Source organism: Erinaceus europaeus, chromosome 14, assembly GCF_950295315.1.
Source record: "Erinaceus europaeus chromosome 14, mEriEur2.1, whole genome shotgun sequence".
NCBI lineage: Eukaryota > Metazoa > Chordata > Mammalia > Eulipotyphla > Erinaceidae > Erinaceus > Erinaceus europaeus.
In genome coordinates this window covers 511055-535950 of record NC_080175.1, presented here as the reverse complement: position 1 = coordinate 535950, position 24896 = coordinate 511055, and the positions used below count along the sequence as shown (strand labels likewise).

The 24896-nt window shown below is 67.0% G+C and overlaps 2 protein-coding genes across 5 annotated transcripts in view; one reads left to right on the top strand and one right to left on the bottom strand.

Annotated features, from left to right (window-relative positions):
• INPP5A (inositol polyphosphate-5-phosphatase A) overlaps positions 1-22365 on the top strand; it is an 83424-nt gene extending 61059 nt beyond the window's left edge. For 2 of the 4 annotated variants that reach the window (XM_060171074.1, XM_060171077.1), the window contains 11 exons: positions 406-509; positions 2907-2959; positions 3436-3555; positions 7907-7991; positions 11957-12052; positions 12184-12258; positions 13800-13873; positions 16303-16414; positions 19869-19937; positions 20376-20412; positions 21983-22365. In XM_060171074.1, coding sequence (XP_060027057.1) covers positions 406-509; positions 2907-2959; positions 3436-3555; positions 7907-7991; positions 11957-12052; positions 12184-12258; positions 13800-13873; positions 16303-16414; positions 19869-19937; positions 20376-20412; positions 21983-22194 — 1037 coding nt within the window. In that variant the 3' untranslated portion in view covers positions 22195-22365. Of the gene's footprint in view, positions 1-405; positions 510-2906; positions 2960-3435; positions 3556-7906; positions 7992-11956; positions 12053-12183; positions 12259-13799; positions 13874-16302; positions 16415-19868; positions 19938-20375; positions 20464-20539; positions 21022-21982 lie in introns of those variants that run through there. The other 2 variants (XM_060171076.1, XM_060171078.1) reach the window with 2 other exon arrangements.
• An 841-nt stretch (positions 22366-23206) lies between these two features.
• On the bottom strand, positions 23207-24627 carry NKX6-2 (NK6 homeobox 2). Its single transcript, XM_016192786.2, has 3 exons — positions 23991-24627; positions 23632-23804; positions 23207-23564 (listed from the first exon to the last, which is right to left on the bottom strand). Exons 1-3 carry the CDS (start codon positions 24520-24522, stop codon positions 23313-23315), a joined length of 957 nt encoding a protein of 318 aa, XP_016048272.2. The 5' UTR covers positions 24523-24627; the 3' UTR covers positions 23207-23312.
• Positions 24628-24896: the final 269 nt, after the last annotated feature.

Genomic DNA, 24896 nt, shown 5'->3' with positions numbered 1-24896 from the left:
CATTAGACACAAAGCCTCAAAGGACACGAGACAGAGGACATGAGAGATAGGACATTAGACAGTGGACATGACACACAGGACCAGCAGAGAGCTAAGTTCTAGGTCAGTCCAGGGGGCCCAGCAGAGAAAATGGGACATGGGTCTGATGCCTTGTGTCTGATAACCTGTATATGACCCTGAGGTCCCCAGCAGCATGAGGCCAGGTCAGACCTCGGGTCCCCAGCAGCGTGAGGCCAGGTCAGGCCCTGGGGTCCCCGGCAGTGTGAGGCCCAGGTCAGGCCCTGGGGTCCCCGGCAGCGTGAGGCCAGGTCAGGCCTCGGGTCCCCGACAGTCGAGACCCCATCCTCCACCAGGGCCCTGCCCATCCTAGTGTCCCGTGGGCTCCTCACCCCCAGTCTTTTCCAGCCAAGAAGTACAGGAAGGTGACGGGCAAGGAGATCTACTCAGACACGCTGGAGAGCACGCCCATGCTGGAGAAGGAGAAGTTCCCACAGCACTACTTCCCTGAGGTGCGCCTGCCCCTTCCTTCCCTGAGGTGCGCCTGCCCCTTCCGGAAGGTTCTGGGCCTGCCAGAACTCCGGGTGGTGGTGGCCCCAGAGGCAGAGAGGCCCCAGTGACACAGACAGTGTCACCACTCTCCCGGCCCAGCTGGGGGTCCCCATCCCCGGGCTGCCAGGACTCGGGACAAGGGCAGGGACCCGCCCCCCGCCCCGCCAGTGTCTCCTCTGAGCTGCGTGTGCCAGGCTGTGGTGTTGCCTCCAAAGCTGTCCTGTCATGGCCCCAGAAGCTTTTGATGTGCAGCTTCCCAACACACTCACCAGACTGGACACTCCTGCTACAGACCCCGGCTGGGCTCAGGGGCCCCCACACAGACACCCAGCTAAGTTTGGGGGGACACAGACACCCAGCCAAGCTCAGGGGGGCCCTCACGCAGACGCCTGCTGGGCTCAGGGGGTCCCACACACAGACACCCAGCTGAGTTTGGGGGGGACACAGACACCCAGCCAAGCTCAAGGGGGCCCTCACGCAGACACCTGGCTGGGCTCAGGGGGTGGGGGGGGGCACAGACACCTGGCTGGGCTTGGTAGGGGCACACAGACGCCTGCTGGGCTCAGGGGGTCCCACACACAGACACCCAGCTGAGTTTGGGGGCCACAGAGACACCCAGCCAACCTCAGGGGGCCCCACACAGCCGCCTGGCTCAGCTCGTGGTGGGGCGCACACAGCCGCCTGGCTGAGCTCGGTGTCCTGTCCCCCGGCCATGGGCCAGCATCCCGCTGTTCGAACCCGGGCGGGGTTGGTCTGGGCTGATTTCTGCCCCTTTGATTGCTATCACTTAGAGCTAATCTGAATGTAATTACAGAGGCCGTGCGCGATGCCGTCGTTCACGGCCCCACACTGATTTACGGCTGCAGGCAGGCGGGGGCAGCTCTCCAGATAATGGGCCTGTTTTTAAGGAGCAGATTTGTGTAGTCGATCGGCCGCCGTTTTTCCTCTCGGCCGTGGTGAGAAATGGGTTGTTCCCATAGATCAGGAGCCGCCGTGGAAGACGGATCCATCCCGCTAATGCAGCGGCCAAGGGGAGGCTGGGCGCTGGCGGCCTTCGGGCGGGTGATGGATGCCGCCTCTTAGCAGATGAGAGCGCAGCTCCCCCATCCATCTGCTGCTAAGGGGGTGCAGGGGCTGCGGGCGGGGGCTCCGCGTTGGACCGGTGCCAGCCTCACTCCCCACTGCCTGCGTGGCACGGGACTCTCTGGGCCCCGAGCAGAGTGAGCTGGGGCCCAGGACTGAGGGGGACAGCTGCGTGCACCCCTGTGCCCACGTGCCACCCCACACCTGGCACGCAGCACTGTGTCTGCACGAATATGAACGTGTGTTGTGGGTATGGGTGCGCTGCGTGTCTGCTTACAGGTGGGCCTGTGCTGTTGAGCTGTGCGCATGCGCCCCTCACGTGTTGCTGTGCGTGTGCGTGTTGTCCCTGTGTTCACACGTGCACATGTACTGTGTGTGGTGCATGGGCTTATGTGTGTTGCCCTGCTGTCAGGCATGTGCACTCTGCCCTCGTGTATGGAGTGTGTCCCTGCCTTCTGGTGGCCTGGGCTCCTGCTCCCTCGGCCTGGCCCTGTGTGGCACCAGTTCTGCTCATGAGGTCTCAGGATAAAGCCACAGGAGGGACGTGGGCCCCCCAGGTGGGGGCAGGTGAGCCAGCATCAGGAGCAGAGGTGGTGCCTTTGGTCTGTCTCCAGATGTGGCTCTTGGGCAGATGACCTCAGATGACCTTCTGCCCCTGAAGGGGTGGTGAGCTGTGACCACTGGGCCTCAGGGAAAGGGGCCACAAGGCCCTCGGGATGTTCTGAAGATGTGAAATAACAGACATTCATGGCACGCGTGCACAGTGTGCAGAGGCCTTATCAAGCCACCGAGCGATAGAAGGAATTTCTGTTACCTACAAAGAGAACACAGCAAACGCTAAATGTGCTAAATGTGTCAGTGTGCAGAATCGCTACAAGACCTCACAGGAGGACAGCGTAGGCACAGAGAGGCACCAGTGAGGCGTGTGTCTGTGTGTGTCCCGTCCCCGCACACATGTGCCCCTTTGTAGGGTGTGTGTCTGTGTGCAGATGTGGGTGTGGATGTGTGTGTCTGTGTCTGTGCGTCCCTGTGCAAGTGTCTTTGCAGCTGTGAAGTTGTGTGTGTGTGTGTGTGTGTGTGCAGGTGTGTGTGTCTGTGTGTCTGTGCTTAAGGGGACCCTGGCCAGGGGCTGGGTCTTCAAAGTCACTGTCGTCCTTGGGGACCTGAGTGAGGCCTCCGCCCGGCAACCTCCCTCACCCAGGACTCCCTGCGGCCGGGCAGGCCACCCCGCCTGCTGTGTGGCGCGGTCCCTTCAAGGTGACTTCTCTCCACAGTGCAAGTGGTCTCGCAAAGGCTTCCTCCGGACGCGCTGGTGCATTGCTGACTGGTACGCACGCGCCCTCTGACCCCACTCACTCCCGTGAGGCCCAGTGTCCCTCCCCTGTGCCTGCCAAGCGTCCCCTGGGTGAAGAACTGAGCCCCACCCAGGCCCCCACCCCAGCACCCCCAGGGCCAGGCCCGCCCCCAGCTGCCCCAAAGGAGACCTCCATGGAGCCGCACCCCCACCCCCGCCACTGCACACCAGCACCCTGAGCCGGGCGGGGTAGTGGGGGTGCAGTCCAGCACGATGCCCCCTCTACACGCCCGTCCACCAGGGGGCGGGGGGCCGTGGTGCGGTGTGGGAGCCCCTCACACATGGGCTTGGCTAGCACCCCTGCCCCGGGCCAGGTTCCGGCTGTAGGACCAGGACCGAGGGGACCACCGCATGCACCCTGCCATGGTGGGGACCGTCCCTCCTGGCTCCTGGCAAGGCAGCCCTGCGGGGTTTGCCCACACCCGCCCGCTCGCTCTCACTGCCCACAGTGCCTTCGACCTGGTCAACATCCACCTCTTTCACGACGCGTCCAACCTGGTGGCCTGGGAGAGCAGCCCGTCCCTGTACTCGGGCATCCGGCACAAGGCGCTGGGCTACGTGCTGGACAGGTGGGTGTCCTGCCGCTGCCAGGCCCAGGGGCTCAGGCATGACCGTGCCACCTGGCACCTGGCCAGACCCCGCAGGGCCGGCCCCCTGCTCCCTCGGTCCCTTTGGGCCATCCCCCTGCCAGGCCCCTCAGACCCTGAAGCCACGCCCTTGTCCCCTGGCCACCAGACGGGACTCCGTGCTGGGAAACCTCTGTCCCCATGGGCTGTCCCCACCCTGCTCCGTGACCTCCGGGACCGGACTCTGACCTGTGACCCCGCCTGTCCCGGCCTTCAGACCCACGAGCAGACACCCCCCCGGCAGCGAGCGGGGGCTCAATGGGGCTCCTGCCCCCCGGGACGCTGCTGTGGGTGGAGCTGTCCCAGCGCAAGGCGCCCTGTGACCCCTGGCCCGTGTCCCCTCCCTGCCCTCCATGCAGTCTGGCTGAGCGGAGACCCTCCAGGACTCTCCTGCAGGGGGCTGGAGCCTGGGCCCCCGGGGTCTGGAGGGTAGCTGAGCTGTCAGCTGTGGGCTGGTGGGAGGGCCTCGCGATGGTTCCCAGGGGCGACCGGGGAACACAAAAGGGCTCTGGCTGACGGACGGCCTTTCACGCTAGCCGTTTGGCAGCCACCAGCAGCCGGGAGGACAAAGCCACGCTAGCCTCTGCGTGGACGCTGCCACCAGCAACGGTCCATTCAGGGCGTTGGGAACCTGAGGGTCTGTGCGCCTGGGGGGCCGCAGGCCGGGGGCCTTCATGCCTCACTCCCTCGGGATGAAGGGGACAGCCTGGAGCCCAAGGGCATGGGAGGCTGGCGGTTGGGGGGCAGGTGCTGCTGGGGGCAACTGGTGGGAGGGCTGGGGAGGTGGGGAGCCAGGGATTAGGAAGCAACTGGGGGAACCCTGGGGCTGGGGAGTTCAGGGGTCAGGAACTAGGAGGGCTGAGTGGTGGGGGAGCCCAGAGACTGGAGGTTTAGGGACTGGGGGCACTGGGGGAAGATGGGGGTGCCCAGGGCCTGAACAGGAGTAGGGCTCTAGTCACAGTGCTGGCTGGGAACTGGCCTGGTCTGAGCAGCTGGGTGGGCGCTGAGCTGGGCAGAGCAGGCCTGGTGCTGGTGCCCGCTCACGCTGGGGGGCCCTGCCCCAACAGGGCTCTCTGTCCCCTCCGATAGGTGGCCCCTAGTTCAACAGGGACATTTTACATCACAACTGTGAAATCGGGTACAAAGGCCGCCTTTGTGCCCTTCATTGCCCCCTCACAAACACAGTCCATTGTCACCAAGCTGAAGTTAATTTGATCAACATTGGGACATTCAACTCTTATGTCGCCTCCAAAGCGGGTTCCATGCTCGGCCAGGGCACTGGTGCAGGGCCCCCAGAGTCCTGGGGCTCCTCACAAAGGGGAGCAATTAGGTTCCCAGGGAGAGGCGCCCGGCACGCCCCCCCAGGCCCCTCGCCACTCCGGTGGTCATCTGTCAGCTGTCAGCCACTCAAAGGCCCTGCCGCCCCTGCCGCCTGCAGTTCCCAGAGCTGGCTGGGCTGCAAAGAAAGGCCAGTAGCAGCGAGGTATCTGGGCCAGGCCCCCCAGCCACGCGGGGCTCCCCACACCCACTCCTGGGCCAGGGGCCTTGGGCCTGCCCCCCCCTGTGCGGGACTCAGTGACACACCCAACAGTAAGAGGCCCTTGGTCCCCCAGAGAGCGAGTTCAAGAGATCCCCGGCCAGAGTGGGGGTCTCTTGAACCCCCCCTGAGGGCACATGTCACCTATTGGGTGGGGGGGACCTCCGGAGCCTACCTGAGTTACCCTTCCCTTCCCTGGATGTGTCTTCGGGGATGTCCCCACAACGCTGGTCACTGGGCTGGGATGCCCTGCCCTCTCTGGACTCCCCTGGCTACTGCCTGGCCTTTGGGGGCCTCTCTGTTGGCTGGTGGACACTGCGGCCTGAGGCACCCAGAGAGATGTTTGTGTGGGGAGCAGGTCCTGAGGGCTGCCCTGCTGGGTGCTGGGTGCTTGCTCAGCATCTGAGGACTCACCGTCCATCGCTGTGAGGGACACGAGGGCCAGAGAGCTGCACGTCTGCTCAGATTTCTATGTTGCAACACTGAGTGCAGCTGGCTGGGGGTCGTGGCCTCTGCTGAGAGCCCACCGCCCGCCCCAGAGTTCTGGCGGTGACGTCCCCCTCAGGAGGACACCTGGACCGCACAGGCTCAGAGCTGAGGGTGCACTGCCCCCACCCCGAGGCTGGGCAGGGCTGTGCTGGGCCTAGCTGGCTTGTCACCTAATGGACTTGCCTGTCAAAACAGAAAGAGGCTGTTTTCAAGGCCTAAAAAATTGATTTTTATGGCTCTTCTTGTAATCCTCTTTCTGAATTAGGCCGCGGTATTGATGTGGCCTGCTTTCTAATCATAATAGCCACTGACAAGGTAATTAATTTTAGAACAACTCTCTCTCTCTCCTCCTGGTCCAAATGGCCCTATATTGAAATTAAAAGTGGGGGCACTGGGCGGTGGGCACTCAGGTGATTGGGGGCCTGACAGCCCCTCCATCTTGAGTGGCTGCCCAGACACGGTTATTGATGCTTGGCCTGTCCAGGCACACCCAGGCCTGCAGGGGGACATGCTCAGTCGGGGGGGGGGGGGCAGGCCTTGTGGTGCTCTGCAGATGGCTTCAGCTTCTGAAGGAGGCCCCCTCCCAGGAGAGGATCCCCAGGACCTGTCTGCTTCAGGGCTGGCGACCCAGGCCCCACCTTCTGGGATGGGAACCCCCAGGACCTGTCTGCTTCAGGGCTGGGGACCCAGAGATCTTACCAGGTCTTCCCCAAAAAAGACCTCACAGCAAAACCAGGCTCATGGTTTTGGGAGTCACCACGCCCCCCATCCTGAGCAGCACCCCCCCAAGAAGATCACCCAGGACCCTCCAGTGCCTGCCACAGCTCCCTGGGGTCACTGGAGAGGGCCATGGCTCTGGCAGGAGCTGGGCAGGGCCACTAGGACCCCTGTTCTGCAACGTGTGGGGTGCTCTCAGTCAGAGCCCCAGGAGAAAGGGCCCTGTCAGGCAGAAGCTATGTGGTTTGGCTGGGAGTCCCGAGGCAGGCCGGTGGCCCCAGAGTAAAGCCACACAGCTGTGGCCATGCCTCTGAGGCCACAGTGAGCCATCTGCTCAGGCCCAAGTCCCCCTCAAGGCCACAGCCACAGCAGCGGCCCTACCAGGTGTCCCAGGGCCAGGGAGAGGGGGGGTAGAGGGCCAGAGCCCAGTGACCATGGCGTTCTGGGGTGAACGGACAGACAGCTGCCTGGAGCCACTCAGTCCCCGGGTCAGGACAGCTTTCTGTGGCCAGTGCCCAGGTCAGGGCAGCCACTGCACCCAGGTCAGGGTGGCTCTCAGTGCCCAGGTCAGAGCGGCTCTCAGTGCCCAGGTCAGGGCGGTTCTCAGTGCCCAGGTCAGGGCAGCCACTGCGCCCAGGTCAGGGTGGCTCTCAGTGCCCAGGTCAGAGCGGTTCTCAGTGCCCAGGTCAGGGCGGTTCTCAGTGCCCAGGTCAGGGCAGCCACTGCGCCCAGGTCAGGGTGGCTCTCAGTGCCCAGGTCAGAGCGGCTCTCAGTGCCCAGGGCGGCTCTCAGTGCCCAGGTCAGGGCAGCCACTGCGCCCAGGTCAGGGCGGCTCTCAGTGCCCAGGTCAGGGCAGCCACTGCGCCCAGGTCAGGGTGGCTCTCAGTGCCCAGGTCAGGGTGGCTCTCAGTGCCCAGGTCAGGGCAGCCACTGTGCCCAGGTCAGAGTGGCTCTCAGTGCCCAGGTCAGGGTGGCTCTCAGTGCCCAGGTCAGGGTGGCTCTCAGTGCCCAGGTCAGGGCAGCCACTGCGCCCAGGTCAGGGTGGCTCTCAGTGCCCAGGTCAGGGTGGCTCTCAGTGCCCAGGTCAGAGTGGCTCTCAGTGCCCAGGTCAGGGCAGCCACTGCGCCCAGTGCTCAGGACTCTCACTAGAAAGGGCCGTAGCTGGCAGCTGGTTGCAGCCTCTGGCCCCAACCCCTGGCCCAGACCACCGACCCTTGTCCCTCAGATTGTGAGCAGCCATCCTTCCCTCAGGCAGGACCTCTGATGTTGGGGTACCTGAGACTGCTGTTGGGGTCACAGCCCCTGGAGGATGGGGGCTAAGAAAAGAGGCCGAAGGGAGGAGGCCCTGGGTGGGCCTCATGGTCCGTTCAGGCAGGAGGCATCCCCCAGACCGCTGTCACATGCACTTCAGGCACCCCAGCCCTCAGCCCCCTGCACCCTCGATTCCGTGATATCCTTGGACCCTCACACACTGTGGGCCCCATCGTGCCTGGGGCCCCCTGGCCGTGGGGTGCAGGCCCTGAGCTGAGCAGGCCTCTGACCCGTCCCCAGGATCATGGACCAGCGGTTCGAGAAGGTGGCCTACTTCGTCTTCGGGGACTTCAACTTCCGACTGGATGCCAAGTCGGTGGTGGAGGTAGGCGCTGTGCACCCCGCCGGGCCACGGACACCCACGGGAACCACGGGGCTTGTGGACTGGCACCCAGCCCTCCACAGCCTCGACCCTCAGCACTGCTGATGCCCTAAGGCCCCCGGACCCCGAACGTCCACTCGGGAAGCTCAGGTCCCCTCCTGAGGGGGTGTCATCCTTAGGAGGTGCCATTCCCGATGGTGGGTGTCATCCTCAGGGTGGGTGTCAAAGGCCAAGTCCTGCCCTCAGAGCTGTGGGCCCAGCAGGCAGCATGTCCCTCACTGCTCTGTGACCTCTTTCTCCTCATGGAGCTGATGCCACACCTACCCTCTGTCCCCTTCTTTCCACCTCCTCCTCCCCACCCCTCTGGCCGCTGCATCCCTTCGGATGCCCTGCAGTGACCAGCGACATCCCCTCGGCCCATGTCCTCGGGAGGGCTCCTGGCCAGCCTGCCAGTGCCTCTGGTTCCAGGGTGTGTCAGGGCTGTCGGGGCAGGAGGCCTCTGCTGCTGGTGGGGACAGGGAGCTGGGCTGGGGGACAGCTGGCCTTGAGCTACCCATCCTTTGTCCCCAGGGTGCTGCAGGCCAGCCAAGAGCCCCAGAAGGTGCAGAGGGGGCTGTCCCCACAGCAGTGGCACATCCCCATGCAGGCGGGGGCTCCCCGCCATGACAGGACACCCCTCCCGCTCAGGCTGAGCAGCAATCAGAGGTGCTGCCCACTGGGCTGCTTCCTTGCCAGCTGTGCTCTCGGCTGGCTGCAGGACAGCATGACAGTGACAGGGTGCCAGGCGCGCATGTCTCTGTGCCCCACACCCTGCCCCCGGCAGCACGTAATGAATGTGGCCTCCCAGCCCAGCTGCCTGTCACCTGGCCACCCCTTGGGTCCTGGTCCCCTGGCCCTGCCCCTTGGGCTCCTGACCCCTCCCCTTGGCATCCTGGCCCTGTTCCTTGGACACCCTCTGGGGACCCAGCACTGACTGCGGGCTTCAGGGGAGGGACCGGGGCCAGGAGGACTGTCCTGGACCACCTGGCTGCCTCCGCGGGGGACCGTGGCCTGACTGTGGGGACCCTCCCCAGGCCCTCAGGGGACCCCAACCTGGAAGGCCCAGTGCCAGCTCCCAGCTGACTGTGAGCCAGTGGTGTGCCCCCTCCCTCTGGTCCCCCTCTTGTGTCCTTGGGCAGAGCACTGGCAGGCCACAGCCATCTGGACGCCTCCAGGCCTCTCTGTGCTGCTGCAGCTGGACTCTACACCAGGCTGTCCCTTCCAGAAGGCCATGGGTTCGGGGCTGGTGGCAGCCGCCTGGGAATGAAAGGGCCTTTGTGGCTGTTGTTTTGGGGACAGTGTGGCAGGGGCCGGCAGCTGACCTCACCTCACAGTGAGCCTTTCATGGCCTGGCCCAAGCTGAGATGAGTGGGCGCGGCCCCTGCAGAGCTATCTCTGGGCCGCCCACACCCACCCTCCTGGTGGCCCAACACCACATGTGCCAGGGAGCTCCTCCTCGTGGGCACCGGCTCTGCGTATCTTCAGGTCCTGGGGTGAGAGCGTCCGACTCAGCGCTCATTGGCAGAGCTGCATCCCTGTGTGTGGGGAAGGGCCTGGCCCCCACCGTCCATGGACCCCCTTCCCCTGGGCCCCAGTAATCACACCCAGCCTCGTGCACAGAAAGACACGTGCTGACCCTGAGCTGCCCAGAACTCCCGAGCAGCCAGGGTTCTGGGGGCTGTGAGCCGTGGGCCCTGTCCTGGCAGCCCCAGACCCTCTACTAGGAGTGCTGCTCCCCCCCCCCAGAGGCCTCTGCCGTGACCAGCAGGGGTGTCCGGCCTGGGCCCTGTCAGCGCCACCCACTGTGCTACCCCCAGTCGCCTTGGGGGGTCTCTGCTGTGAGCCACGTGACCTTCAGAGACAGGGTGCTCTTTATGGGGGTCCAGGGTGCTGGGGACCCGGGTCTACCCAGGCTGCATACAGGCAGGGCCCTCGGGGGCAGTCCCTCCCCACCCCGGATTCCAGAAGGTAAAGGTGTAGGTGCCGCTGGCCCCAGGGGCCTCCAGCCCACCCACCCTCAGTGTGGCCAGCACCTTGCTCCTGGCTGCCCCCCACCCTCACTCACAGGTGCTGCCCCAGAGCTGGCCCGGGACTCTCTGGGCACCAAAGGAACCCCCTGGACTGCCCCCCTGCCCAGCACTCGGGCAAGGCCCCGCTAGCCTGTCAGGGCCTCAGGCTCGCAGACGGGTCTGGGAGGGCAGTGCTGTGCCCGCATGCAGCCGGCACTCCAGGGTGACCCAGGCTCCTCTGCTCCCTGCTCTGGGACCACGCGGGTGATGGCTGGGCCTCATCACAGCCGGGCAGGGCCGGGGCCCTCCTGTCAGATACGCCCCAGTATGAGAACAAGTCCTGCCGCCTTGAGAGGCCCAGACTGCACCTGCCTCCCCAGGCCCCCCAGAAGAAACAGCCAGAGGCTTCTCAAAGGCCTCCCCCAGGCCCTGCGCCTCAGGCCATTAGCGTCTGTGACTGTCCCTCTTGTAGCCTGACTCATGACGGGGGCTGGAAGCCACTTCGGGGCCCTGACCTGATTAGCAGTCCTGCTGGGGGGGGGGGGTCAGTGTCAGGGAGGTGGCCCTTCTGGCCAGCTTCACCTCCTACCCCAGCCACAGAGCTCTGTCCCCTGAGCGCCCACCCGTGCCTACCGCAACCTCTGTGACCCCCACCCGCTGCTCCCACCCACAAAGTGTGGGCAGGGAGAGCCCGGCAGGCTCTGTTGTCCCCAGCTGGCGTGACACAACCCCACTGGTCCTTTGCTTAGAGTCCCCAAGACATGGAGGGCTCCGGGCGGGGAGCGCCAACCCCTGGGAGCTCACTGTCTGTGAGGGGTGGCCTGCACGTGGATCCAGGGGGCCTCCCCACCGCTACCCCAGAGCCAGTCTCGGCCAGTTATTAGCCATGAGGGCAGCCCCGGGCCACCTTCTCTGGAGCCCTGCCCTGGCCCCCACCTCCCCCTGTGACCCACACCTCCCCCTGTACCCCCCACCTCCCCCTGTGACCCCCACTTCTCACGGGCCCTGCCCTGGCCCCCACCTCCCCCTGTGACCCCCACATCCCCCTGTACTCCCCACCTCCCCCTGTGACTCCCACTTCTCACGGGCCCTGCCCTGACCCCCACCTCCCCCTGTGACCCCCCACCTCTCACAGGCCCTGCCCTGGCCCCCACCTCCCCCTGTGACCCCCATCTCTCACGGGCCCTGCCCTGACCCCCACCTCCCCCTGTAACCCCCCCACCTCTCACGGGGCCATGCCCTGGCCCCCACCTCCCCCTGTGACCCCCACTTCTCACGGGCCCTGCCCTGACCCCCACCTCCCCCTGTGATCCCCACCTCTCACAGGCCCTGCCCTGGCCCCCACCTCCCCCTGTAACCCCCCCACCTCTCACAGGGCCATGCCCTGGCCCCCACCTCCCCCTGTGACCTCCCCCACCTCTCATGGGGCCCTGCTCTGACCCCCACCTCCCCCTGTGACCCCCACCTCTCACAGGCCCTGCCCTGGCCCCCACCTCCCCTTGTGACCCCCCCCCACCTCTCACGGGCACTGCCCTGGCCCCCACCTCCCCCTGTGACCCCCACCTCTCACAGGCCCTACCCAGGCCCCCACCTCCCCCTGTGACCCCCACCTCTCACAGGCCCTACCCTGGCCCCCACCTCCCCTTGTGACCCCCCCCACCTCTCACGGGCACTGCCCTGGCCCCCACCTCCCCCTGTGACCCCCCCCACCTCTCATGGGGCCCTGCCCTGGCCCCCACCTCCCCCTGTGACCCCCCTCCACCTCTCACGGGCACTGCCCTGGCCCCCACCTCCCCTTGTGACCCCCCCCACCTCTCACGGGGCCCTGCCTGGCCCCGACTCCAATCTCCACACCTGGGCACCCTCAGCGGGAGGAGGGCAGGCTGGGGTGTGACCCCCCAGGACTGACTGTCTCCGCAGACGCTTTGCACCAAGGCCACCATGCAGACCGTGAGGGCCGCAGATTCCAGCGAGGTGGTGAAGCTCATCTTCCGTGAGGCGGACAATGACCACAAAGTGAGGGGCTCGGGCTGGGGGCTTGGGATCTGTGGGGGGCTGTGGCCTATAGGTCCTCTGTGGTGGGTGCAGGCTCCCAGTGGCCATGAGGAGTGGGGGTTCTGGCCGACTCCCAGCACGTCCCCCTGCAGGTCCTGCTCCAGCTGGAGAAGAAGCTGTTCGACTACATCAACCAGGAGGTGTTCCATGACAACAACGGCACCGCGGTGAGCGGGCAGTGCTGTGTGAGGGCGGGGGCAGCGGGTGTGGTTCTCCATGGTCTCCCCCAGGACGCTGGGGGCCTCAAGCCCACTGCGTGCAGTGCAGTGACGGTGACCTTGCCAGCTCGGGCCGTGGCCCCTGCAGACGCTGGGCGGCCTCACACCGGGCGCTTCACTGTCTCACGAGGTCACGGTGCCCAGTGTCCCAAGCCTACGTGCCCCCCACCCCGCTGGGTGGGCCCATCCCCTGGATCCACGGGGATGTGTGCCTGGCCCTGCCTTGCCAGGGGGTGCATCAGTGCTGGAGTCCTGCCTCGGTTTCCCCACTGGGTGGGGCGACTCATCAGCGCCACGCAGATCGGCTGCCCAGGATGTTTCCCTGGCCTGTCCCTGGGGTGCCCCTCAGCCCTGTGGGGTCAGCCCTGTCCTGCTCCCAGGGCCCTCGGTCACCACTGGGTGTGGGGGCAGGTGTGGAAGCAGGGCCCGGCCCCTGCAGGCAGGCAGCATCGCCATGGGGAGAGTTGCAGTGGGCATAGCCTGGCCCCTGCAGGCAGGCAGCATGACCATGGGGAGAGTGGCAGTGGGCACAGCCCGGCCCCTGCAGGCAGGCAGCATGACCATGGGGAGAGTGGCAGTGGGCACAGCCTGGCCCCTACAGGCAGGCAGCATCGCCAGGGGGAGAGTGGCAGTGGGCACAGCGCTGGAGCACAGCCCTCGGCAACGGTGACTCGGGTCCCTCCTGCCCGAGACGTGGTAAACTGGCGCGAACTCGAGGCCCGTCCACTCTGCCTGGCCAGGCTTCCGCTTGTCTTGGGGCTGCACCCTGGGGGTGAGCCCGGCCAGGCTCCGCTGGGAGCGAGTGCCACACGTGTGCGGCCTCAAGGCCGTGCCCCCGGGCAGGCAGGCGGGCAGTTCTCCTGGCCGAGGAGCCCACTAGGGGCTGGGCCATGCCCAGCACCCTTCATCACCACCGGTCTTGTACCCGCCTGACAGAAATTTAATTCAAGCTGGCTCCGGAAAATAATCATTGTATTTTAAGAGCAGTAATCATTGGCCGGACATGATTGAATGTGCCCACGCCTATCGACTTCCCCCCTGATTTATGGGCCCGCACAGCCGATGGACTCATCGGAGCCGCGAGATTAATTACGAGTTGCTGGCAGGCGCGATGGAGCGCCCTGCCGGGATTTGGAGATTAAACCCGAGTCCGAGGCCCGGTGCTGCCGCCACCGCCCGGGTGCAGGCGTTCTCGTGGCCGAATCGATTTTCTGGCTGTGTCCTCACCACAGGCGGTAGGCCACACGCGGCCCGCCAGGCGCTCTGTCACCATCCCCGCCCGCTGGGGTGGCGTGACTTCCCATGAGTGGCTGGGCCCACGGGGTCCCCGGACACCGTCCCTCCTGTCCCCATGGAGGGACTCCTGGGCGCCGGGTGCCATGGTCGGGCCCGGCCTCTGCTGCGGCTGGACACAAGGCCGGGGAGGCAGGTGCCTCGCCTCCGCCCCCCCACCTCTGCCAACCACCTGCAGCCTCCTCTCTCTCCCTCAGCTGCTGGAGTTCGACAAGGAGCTGGCCATGTTCAGGGACCAGCTGCAGGAGCTGGACATCAACTTTCCACCCAGGTGAGTGGCGTCAAGCGCATCTGGCCTCCTGGGCCCCCCTCGGCCGTGGCCACATGCTTTGGGGCCCCTTGCTGCCTGTCTGTCTCTGTCCTGGGCCACCCCCCTCCTGGCCAAACGGGGAGGCTGGGCCTGCAGGGAGACCCTTCCTCTAGGGGGCACCACGCCCACCTAGGTCAGGAGGATTGACTGCCCGAGGCCCTAGCTGCAAAAGTGACCCATCCTGTGGACGGGACCCAGCACGCTGGAGGCTCCCAGGGCCCTGACCCCCATCATCCAGCCCACCATCACCCCAAGCCCTCCCCTCTGCCTGGGTCGCCTCTCCCCCCATCATCTCTCCCCTCCCCAGGTCACCCCTGGGTGGGAGTGGCCATCCACTGCCCCGCCCGGAGCCAGTGTGTGAGTCTGCTGTGCCGTGGGGCTGGGCTGGGGTGAGGTGGGGTGGGGTGGGGCAGGGTCTCCCAGGGTGTCCCGAGTGCAGTTGTGTGAGCGTGAGCACGTGCCGGTCGTGCGGCCTGTGCCCACAGCAGCGCCCCTGCCCCCGTGGGCTCCGTGCCTCCTGGGACCACGCGCCTCTGGCCCGAGAGCTGTCCTTGTCTGCGGCCTTTCAGTCACCAGCCAAGGGGCTGCCGCTGGTGGGCTCTATGTCCACGTGGCGTCTTCCTGTGTGGGACAGCCCGTGCTTGTCCCCACGTGGGCAGAGCCCTTCAGGGAGGCCACGTCATCACTGGCGTGCTGGGTGCAGCCCAGACGGTCCACACGCCTGCTCCCCACGCCCAGCCCCTCGCAGGGACCCCCCACCCCGTCCCTTTGCCCCCACACACTCAGGAGCCCCCACCCCACACCCACACCTTTACAAGGACTCCTGCCCCCAGGTCCCCACACCCTCACAGGGTCCCCTCACCTCACAGGGACCCTGGCATTGGCCCTCTGGTGGGTCAGACTGAGGGGCCTGGCAGAGAGCACCAGTTTGGGGGCACACCCCGTGTCAGAGCCTGAGCCCCTAACCTGGTAGGCCCCCACTTCTGTGGACAGAGGTTTCATCACTGCCCCTGACTACCGCAAGTTCCTAGTGAGCACAATCCCGAAAGGCCTGGGGCTTGTGGACGTGGCTTCGCAGGGCAGTGGGAGCATCTGGGCCTGAGGGTCAGAGGTGGGGTCACCTGGACCCCCCCACAGCCCAGGCTCCGCGGGGTCACCAGCCCAGGCTGACCATGGCCCCTGCCCTCCAGGCTGGTGAGCGCTCTCAGGCAGGGAAACCACCCTGGCACAGCCTCAGGCAAAGTCTCCAGAGGACATGGCCCAGGTTCTGCTGGGAGCAGTGTTGCGGGGCTGTCTCTCCTGACGTCTCTGCCTCTGTCTCTGTGTGAGAAACTAGACCGTGCACAGAAACATCTGTACAGGAGCCGTGGCGGGATGACCACACCCAGGGCCTGTGGGCTCTGCGGGGCCTGCCAGTCCTGGGCAGAGACTGTTGGCTGTGCCCGGCCAGTGCGGCCCCTTGCTCCCTGGGGCCCCGGGCAGCTGAGGGGGGCAGCTGGGCCCAAGGTGGCAGCCACCGGAGCAGTGCCTTGCTGGGCGGGGCTGGCTTGTCCCCCAGGTCACTCTCAGTTGTCTCTAGCCCCAAGCAGCTGGCCCCCAGAGCCAGCAAAGTCTCCCCCTTGAGTGAGCCCCCGCTCTCTCCCCCACCCGCCAGCCGCCAAGCTCAGGCTGCAGCTCGGCTGACGTGGCGCTGCCCACTTCCTGTAGGCCCGGTGTAATCAGGCCCGCCGGTCACTAGACGATTAGGCCACCTGGGCGTGGGCGCAGGCCCGCCCTCTCCCCGTTTGCTTTCTGATAAGTCTGCTGCACGGCGCTGCTCCATTAGTCACTGTCAGCTCTCGGGGGGTCAGGGCCCCAACAATCAGCCCCCACCATGGCCCTGGCTGGGCAAAGAGGGTGGACAGGAGGGTGGACAGCAGCTGGGCCTGGGGAGCTGTGGAGGAGGCCTCGATGCAGCCTGCTGCGCGGGGCCCTGGACTGTGCTCAGCCCCCCGCCGCCACCTCCAGCCCATGCCCCAAGCCCCCCGAAGGGGGCTGGGTCTGCTCTCTGCAGCCTTTTCCTGCAGGAGCTGTCCCCCGTCTCCAGCCCGGGGCGGGTGCCAGTGTTCCTGTGTGGCTGGGCACAGAGGCTCGTGGACTGTCCTCTGGGAGCTCAGGGGGCAGTGCCCATGCCCACGCTGGGGGTCTCGCAGTCCCCTGGGTGCCCAGACTCTGCTGCGGGCCTCGGCCTGCTCTCCATACTCCCGGGTCAGGGCCGACGGCCCCCTCAGTGTCCCAGGCGCAAGCAAGCCCAGCTGCCTGAGGGGGACGGCCGGCCCTGGAGCCCACTGGGCGGGCATTCCCGGGAGACGTGTCGCCGCAGGCCCCGCTGACGCCGCCTGTCCCCACAGCTACCCATACAGTGAGGACCGCAGCCGGGGCCGCCAGTACATGAACACCCGCTGCCCCGCCTGGTGCGACCGCGTACTCATGTCGCCGGCCGCCAAGGAGTTGGTCCTGAGGGTGAGTGGGCAGCGGGAGGGGTGGGGGGGCACGCTACAGTGCGGAGCCTGAGTTTCTGGGCGTGAGCCGCAGCCAAAGCCACACTGGTGGCCGCACCAGACTCAGAGACCACAGCCCACGCGGCCTGTGACCACACCAGGGACACAGAGCATCTGGGAGTCACCCCCTAGGCCACTCCCAGTGTCTGAGCCCCTGGCTCTTATAAGCCACCCTGAGCCAGCACCTTGAGCCAGCACCCTCAGCCAGCACCCTCACCCCAGCACCCTCAGCCAGCACCCTGAGCCCAGCACCCTCACCCAGTACCCTCAGCCAGCACCCTCACCCAGTACCCTCACCCAGTACCCTCAGCCAGCACCCTCAGCCAGTACCCTCAGCCAGCACCCTGAGCCCAGCACCCTCAGCCAGCACCCTCAGCCAGCACCCTCAGCCAGTACCCTCAGCCAAGCACCCTCAGCCAGCACCCTCAGCCAGCACCCTCAGCTCAGCACCCTCAGCCCAGTACCCTCAGCCAGCACCCTCACCCAGTACCCTCAGCCACCACCGTCAGCTCAGCACCCTCAGCCAGCACCCTTAGCCAGTACCCTCAGCCACCACCCTCAGCTCAGCAACCTCAGCCAGTACCCTCAGCCAGCACCCTCACCCAGTACCCTCAGCCAGCAGCCTCAGCCAGCACCCTCAGACCAGCACCCTCAGCCAGCACCCTCAGCCAGCACCCTCAGCCAGCACCCTCAGCCCAGCACCCACAGCCCAGCACCCTCAGCCCAGCACCCACAGCCCAGCACCCTCAGCCAGCACCCACAGCCAGTACCCTCAGCCAGCACCCTCACCCAGTACCCTCAGCCAGCAGCCTCAGCCAGCACCCTCAGCCCAGCACCCACAGCCCAGCACCCTCAGCCAGCACCCACAGCCAGCACCCTAAGCCAGCACCCTCAGCTCAGCACCCTCAGCACAGCACCCTCAACCAGTACCCTCAGCCAGCACCCTCAGCCCAGCACCCTCAGCTCAGCACCCTCAGCTCAGCACCCTCAGCCAGCACCCTCAGTCAGTACCCTCAGCCAGCACCCTGAGCCCAGCACCCTCAGCCAGCACCCTCAGCCAGCACCCTCAGCCCAGCACCCTCAGCTCAGCACCCTCAGCCAGCACCCTCACCCAGTACCCTAAGCCACCACCCTCAGCTCAGCACCCTCAGCCACCACCCTCAGCCACCACCCTCAGCTCAGCACCCTCAGCCAGTACCCTCAACCCAGCACCCTCAGCCAGCACCCTCAGCCCAGCACCCTCAGCTCAGTACCCTCAGCCCAGTACCCTCAGCCAGCACCCTCAGCCCAGCAACCTAGGCCAGCACCCTCAGCCAGCACCCTCAGCCCAGCACCCTCAGCCAGCACCCTCAGCCAGCACCCTCAGGCCAGCACCCTCAGCCCAGCACCCTCAGCTCAGCACCCTCAGCCAGCACCCTCAGCCAGTACCCTCAGCCAGCACCCTCAGCCCAGCACCCTCAGCCCAGCACCCTGAGCCAGCAACCTGAGCCAGCACCCTAAGCCCAGCACCCTCAGCCAGCACCCACAGCCCAGCACCCTCAGCTCAGCACCCTCAGCCCAGCACCCTCAGCCAGCACCCTCACCCCAGCACCCTCAGCCCAGCACCCTCAGCAAGCACCCTCAGCCAGCACCCTCAGCTCAGCACCCTCAGCCAGTACCCTCAGCCAGCACCCTTAGCCCAGCACCCTCAGCCCAGTACCCTCAGCCAGCACCCTCACCCCAGCACCCTCAGCCAGCACCCACAGCCCAGCACACTCAGCTCAGCACCCTCAGCCAGTACCCTCAGCCAGTACCCTCAGCCAGCAGCCTCAGCTAGCACCCTGAGCCAGCACCCTCAGCCCAGCAACCTCAGCCAGCAACCTCAGCCAGCACCCTCAGCCCAGCACCCTGAGCCAGCACCCTGAGCCAGCAACCTGAGCCAGCACCCTAAGCCCAGCACCCTCAGCCCAGCACCCTCAGCCAGCACCCTCAGCCAGCACCCTCAGCCCAGCACCCTCAGCCAGCACCCTCAGCCCAGCACCCTCAGCTCAGCACCCTCAGCCAGTACCCTCAGCCAGCACCCTCAGCCCAGCACCCTCAGCCCAGCACCCTCAGCCAGCACCCTCAGCCAGCACCCTCAGCCCAGCACCCACAGCCAGCACCCTCAGCCCAGCACCCACAGCCCAGCACCCTCAGCCAGCACCCTCAGCCCAGCACCCTCAGCCAGCACCCTCAGCCCAGCACCCACAGCCAGCACCCTCAGCCCAGCACCCACAGCCCAGCACCCTCAGCCAGCACCCTCAGCCCAGCACCCTCAACCAGCACCCTCAGCCAGCACCCTCAGCCAGCACCCTCAGCCCAGCACCCACAGCCAGCACCCTCAGCCCAGCACCCACAGCCCAGCACCCTCAGCCAGCACCCTCAGCCCAGCACCCTCAGCCAGCACCCTCAGCCAGCACCCTCAGCCAGCACCCTTAGCCCAGCACCCACAGCCAGCACCCTCAGCCCAGCACCCACAGCCCAGCACCCTCAGCCAGCACCCTCAGCCCAGCACCCTCAGCCAGCACCCTCAGCCAGCACCCTCAGCCAGCACCCTCAGCCAGCACCCTCAGCCCAGCACCCTTAGCCAGCACCCTCAGCCAGCACCCTCAGCCCAGCACCCACAGCCCAGCACCCTCAGCCCAGCACCCTCAGCCCAGCACCCACAGTCAGCACCCTCAGCTCAGCACCCTCAGCCAGCATCCTCAGCCCAGCACCCACAGCCCAGCACCCTCAGCCCAGCACCCACAGCCCAGCACCCCAGCCCAGTATCCAAGGGACCTGGCGGCCTGTTTTGGGCACTCTGGAGGTGGGGCAGGGACACAGCCCTTGGGTCTGGGCCTTGTGTCCTGGGCACTAGCCTGAGCAGGGGCAGGGCACACCTGCTCCCGTGTGGCCTCTCCAGAACTTGGGGTGCCTGGGGCCGGCCGCAGTGCAGGGTGGGTGCTGGCTGCAGATGAAGAGCCCCTCCCTAGGCGCCTCGCAGCCTGGCCCATCCATCAGCCACACTCCAGCTCTGGCGTCTTGCTTCCTCCTGCCACCCGACACACATGCCAGGCGTGACGGATGTAGGGGGCGGGCGGGACCCCCATCTGCACGTCTGTCCGTCTGTCTGAGAGCACGCAGTCGGAACCTCTGAGTCTGATGTGCCCAGGCCCAGCCCAGTCGCTGACCGCCGTAGGGGCGGCAGGTGGACAGAGGCCCAGGGCGTGTGGCTGGCACAGACCTCGGGCCTCTGCAGAGGCGGAGCGCGACGCTGGGGCCGCATGCCCACGGCCAGCCACACGTGGCCAGAGCCGACGGGGGGAGGGGGGGAGCTGCCACCTGGCGCCTGGCCTGCTGGTCACTTCTGCGGTGCCCAGGCACTGCGGGCACCCTCAGCCCTGTGTCGCCCACAGGCGGAGAGTGAAGGCGAGCTGGCTACCTATGACCACATCGGGCCCGACGTCTGCATGGGAGACCACAAGGTGACGGCCACCAGGCCGCGCCAGGGAGCGCGCGGGGCCGGGCAGGGGTGGGAGGTGGTTAGAGCAGCAGTCGAGTGTGTGGTGGGTGGCGGGGTGGACGGCGCAGCTGGGAGTCCATGCTGTGAGGCTTCTCGCTGCCGCCCAGAGGGACCCCGGGGCAGCAGCTCGAGGGCAAAGTCCAGGAGGTTGTGGGGGGGGAGGCAGGTGGCAGAGTGGCCTCAGCTGGTGACTGTCACTGGGGAGGCAGACGCCATGTGTCCTCTGAGGGCTGGTCCCACCCCCGTGTGCCAGCCCTCCCCCAGGGGACAGTGGTGTGGGGCTCAGCAGTGTGGAGCCTGCCCTCCCTGCTGTCTGCCTCCTGCCAGGAAGGGCCCGGCCCTGAGGGGTGGCCATCCGTGTGGGGACTGCCCATGTGTCTGACGTGTGCCCTCCCTGCAGCCCGTGTTCCTGGCCTTCCACTTGGCGCCCGGGGCAGGTAAACCTCACGCTCGTGTGCACAAGTGTTGTGTGGTGCAGTGACATGTTGGTAAATATGCCTCCTTCCCGCCCTTCTCTGAGCCTCCCCCTGTCCCTCCTGCGTGTGACCGGAAGCTTCCCCGCAGGGAGGAGGGGCGGCCCTCAGGCGCGGAGCCCACACTCTGAGGAGACGGAGATGGACGGCCGCACTGCGCTTCAGCCCGGAACCACCCGGAGCAGCTCACATACCTCACGTGTTTCGTTCCTGTGACATCGAGTAGAAACGCTGGTTTTTAAATAAGTCACAGTCCTGTTGCCAAAACTCTAATATCGACAGCAAGAAGATTCCGTATTTTAGAGCTACAGTTTGAAACGTTCAGAGCCTCCGGCAGAGCCTGGCCCTGTCCTCAGCCCTGTCCCCTGCCCGCGGCTCTGTCCCCTTCTCTGTCCCCTGTCCCCAGCTCTGCCCCGGCTCTGTCCCCAGTCCTGTCTGCAGCCCTGTCCCCTTCTCTATCCCCTGTCCACAACCCTATCCCTGACTCTGTGCCCAGCTCTGTCCCCGGCTCTGTCCCCTGTCCACAACCCTATCCCTGACTCTGTGCCCAGCTCTGTCCCTGGCTCTGTCCCCTGTCCCCAGCTCTGTCCCCTATCCCCAGCCCTGTCCCCGGCTCTGTCCCCAGCTCTGTCCCCAGCCCTGTCCCCAGCTCTGTCCCTGTCCCCAGCTCTGTCCCCTGTCCCCAGCTCTGTCCCCTGTCCCCAGCCCTGTCCCAGGCTCTGTCCCCAGCTCTGTCCCTGTTCCCAGCTCTGTCCCCAGCCCCCAGCTCTGTCCCTTGTCCCCAGCTCTGTCCCCTGTCACCAGCTCTGTCCCCAGCCCTGTCCCTGGCTCTGTCCCCAGCTCTGTCCCCAGCCCTGTCCCCAGCTCTGTCCCCAGCCCTGTTCCCTGCCCCCAGCTCTGTCCCTTGTCCCCAGCTCTGTCCCCTGTCCCCAGCTCTGTCCCCAGCCCTGTCCCTGGCTCTGTCCCCAGCTCTGTCCCCAGCCCTGTCCCCAGCTCTGTCCCCAGCCCTGTTCCCTGCCCCCAGCTCTGTCCCCTGTCCCCGGCTCTGTCCCCAGCCCTGTCCCCGGCTCTGTCCCCAGCTCTGCCCCAGCCCTGTCCCCAGCTCTTTCCCCTGTCCCCAGCTCTGTCCCGTCCCCAGCCCTGTCCCCAGCTCTGTCCCCAGCCCTGTCCCCGGCTCTGTCCCCAACCCTGTCCCCAGCTCTGTCCCCTGTCCCCAGCTCTGTCCCCTGTCCCCAGCTCTGTCCCCTGTCCCCAGCTCTGTCCCCAGCCCCCAGCTCTGTCCCCTGTCCCCAGCTCTGTCCCTTGTCCCCAGCTTTGTCCCCTGTCCCCAGCTCTGTCCCCTATTCTGGCTCCCCTGACTGGGGGCCCAGCCTGGAAGCAGGTCCCCAGGTGCCAAACTCACTCACTCTGCCCCATCTCTTGATTCCTGAACACAGCAGCTGCTCCCACTTTTATATATGAATACATATAAATATATACTTTTTAAAGATAATTTATAGACCTTACCCAAACTCCCGCTGAACTACACTTTCAGTCCGAGGAGCCGCCACAGAGGGACCCAGGGACAGACAGACAGACGGACAGACGCTGCTCCACCGCGTGGTGCTTGGAGTTTGCCTGGGTGGCCCCCAGCCATTCTGCCCGTCCTCGTCACTGCCCGCGGTGCCGACCCTCCGGTCACTCCCCACGGCACGGCACGGAAGCCTCGCAGCTGGCACCGCAGTCCCCTCCGCTTCAGAACACTAAGTGCGGGTGCGAGCCGCGGCAGCCCGCGGAGAAAGCACTACCCACTACCCGAGGCAGCCTAGCCGGGCGCCTGCGTCACCGCTGTCCGGCCACATGCTTAGCGGTCACTTCGGAGACCTTTAGGAGTGACCAGTTTGGTTCCTGAGCAATAAAGTCGACCCAGTGGACACAGCCTGGTGCGTCCTTCCCTGCGCCTGGGGCGGCGGCGGGCTGCGGGGGGGGCGGCTTCTTGTTTCCTGCTCCATGCGGCCTCTGGGGCCCTGCTGCGCTCTGCTCTGCCCAGAGCTCCCGGTCCCCAGCTCACCCGCACTCACTGCGTGTCCGATTCCGCAAGGGGGTGGGGGACCCTTCCAAGAAGGCTGTGGTCCCTGGCTTCTCTACGTACTTAGATGGCAGCCTGGCAGAAGCCACTGACCTTCCTCCGAGACCGCGCCGGGTCCCTGTCCCCGGTGGCTCCCGCCGCGAGGACCCGGGGCCAGCGGGGAAGGGCAGGACCCCAGGATGAGGCGGCAGTGGGGACTGGCCGGCCCCTCCCACCCGGGAGCCCCAAGACCCTCTGCCTGCACCTGACTCCCCGCACTTCCTGTCCCATCCCCTCCCCACTCTGCCATCACCCCGAAGCCCGCAGCCTCAGAAGGCGACCCGGGTGGGAGGGGTCCTGCAGAAAGGGGGCGCAGGGGAGAAGGGACAGGACTCTGGCCACCCGGACCCCATCTTCAGCCTGTCCCAGCCCGCGGCATCCGGAGGGGCTGAGGCAGGTGTGCGGGCAGAGACTGGGCCGGGGAGGGAGCAGTCGTACCTGCGGCTCCCGCCGCTCCCGCCGCTCCCGCCAGCGCACCTCGATCCTGCGAACGGCCGCAGCGCCCCGGCGCCTGGCTCTCCGCGCAAGGACCAGGAGACCCCCGCGTCCAGCGCCCCCCGCGTCCAGCACCCGGCTGGAAGGGTCCCGGAGCAGCGGGACGGGGGCGGGGCCGACCCGCCGTCCCGGAGGAAGCAGCCGGTAGCCGCGGAGCCGCGCTCCAGGGGCGACTTAAATAATTTATTGACTCTACAAAGTGGTTCCCCGGCCCCGCGCCGCCGCCCGCCCGACTCATCTGGAAAAAATAGCTCTGCGGTCCTTAGGGGGCCGGGCCCGCAGCCCCGCAGGGGGGGACCAGCGCCAGGGCCCCCGGTCGGTGCCGGCGCAGCAGCCGCGACACCTTCTCGTCGTCGGAGTTGGGGTCCAGCGGGCGGTTGTACTCCTCGTCCTCCTCCGCGTCCGAGCAGCCCACCTTGAGCTTCTCCGCGTCCGAGTCCTGCTTCTTCTTGGCCGACGCCATCTCCGCGGCGTGACGCTTGCGCCACTTGGTCCGGCGGTTCTGGAACCAGACCTGGGGGGCGCGCGGGGTCAGGGGCGGGAGGGTGGGGCGCGCGGGGTCGGCCGGTCGCGGGGCTCACCTTGACCTGGCTCTCGGTCATGCCCAGCGAGTAGGCCAGCCGCGCGCGCTCTGGGCCCGCCAGGTACTTGGTCTGCTCGAAGGTCTTCTCCAGCGCGAAGATCTGCTGGCCCGAGAAGGTCGGCCGCGAGTGCTTCTTCTTGCCGTCCTTGTCCGGCACCCCGCCGGCCGGGGCTGCAGAGGAGGCCGTCAGCACCGCGCCCGCCCCGGGTCTCTCAGGGCTTTGCCCTGACCCACTGGGGGCCACGTCCTGCCTGCCGGGGCGGCGCCACCACCCAGGCCCTCGAGCCCCTGCCCGCGCCCCTGCCCGCGCCCGGCCCGTGGCCCTCGCCCCGTCCCCCTCGCCCCTGCCACACTCACCCGGGCCGCCCAGGCGGGGGTCCCTCCAGGGTGAGCCCTGCACCACGCCGGGCCAGAAGATGGGCGGCCGGCCGGGCAGCTCAGCCAGTGGCTTGGGGTAGCGGCCCACGGTGGCCCCGGGCCCAAAGTAGACGCCGGCGGAGGAAGCCAACGCTCCCAGCCGGGGCAGCCCGCCCAGCAGCCCGCCGCCCGCACCCAGAGGCCGACCCAAGATGTCGCTGATGCCGTGCGGGGTGGCTAGGGGCAGCTGGCCGCCCAACCCTCCCAGCGTGGGCGCCTTGAGGCCGGCGGGTGCGGGCAGCGCGTAGGGCAGCAGAGACGCCTTCATCTCAGCCATGTGGTGCAGCGCAGCCAGCGGGCTGCCCAGCACGAACGCGCCCCGGCTTGAGTCCATGGGCGCCACCCGCCCCCCGGGCGCCCATCCGGGCCGCCGCCCGCCCGCCCGCCCGGGAGGCAAAGGGGCGGCGGGCAGCCTGATAACGGGCCCGGGGCGGCGCGCACGCTGATTGGCTGTGGGGCTGCAGCTGCTCATTGGCCGGACCCCCCAGCTGGTACAGGTGCCCCTGCTCCTGGCCCTGCACCTGGACGGGCTAGACTGGGGCTGGGGGTGCAGGGTGGGGCATTTCAGGTGCAGGGTACACAGTGAGGGGCGTCCAGTGCCAGGGTGCTGGAGGACAGGACGTGCTCACTTTGTGGGTGCTGGGCGGGGGGGGGGGACAGGACGTGCTCACTTTGTGGGTGCTGGGCGGGGGGGGGGGGACAGGACGTGCTCACTTTGTGGGTGCTGGGCAGGGGACAGGACGTGCTCACTTTGTGGGTGCTGGGCGGGGGGGCAGGACGTGCTCACTTTGTGGGTGCTGGGCAGGGGACAGGACGTGCTCACTTTGTGGGTGCTGGGCGGGGGGG

What these genes read in the sequence shown, in the direction of transcription:
- NKX6-2 (XM_016192786.2), bottom strand. Translation starts at nt 24,522, where the DNA reads ATGAGCAGCTGCAGCCCCACAGCCAATCAGCGTGCGCGCCGCCCCGGG. An exon ending in CCCCCGCCTGGGCGGCCCGG is followed by an intron (nt 23,805 to 23,990) that starts GTGAGTGTGGCA and finishes CCTCCTCTGCAG; the next exon opens with CCCCGGCCGGCGGGGTGCCG. An exon ending in TGACCGAGAGCCAGGTCAAG is followed by an intron (nt 23,565 to 23,631) that starts GTGAGCCCCGCG and finishes CGCGCCCCCCAG; the next exon opens with GTCTGGTTCCAGAACCGCCG.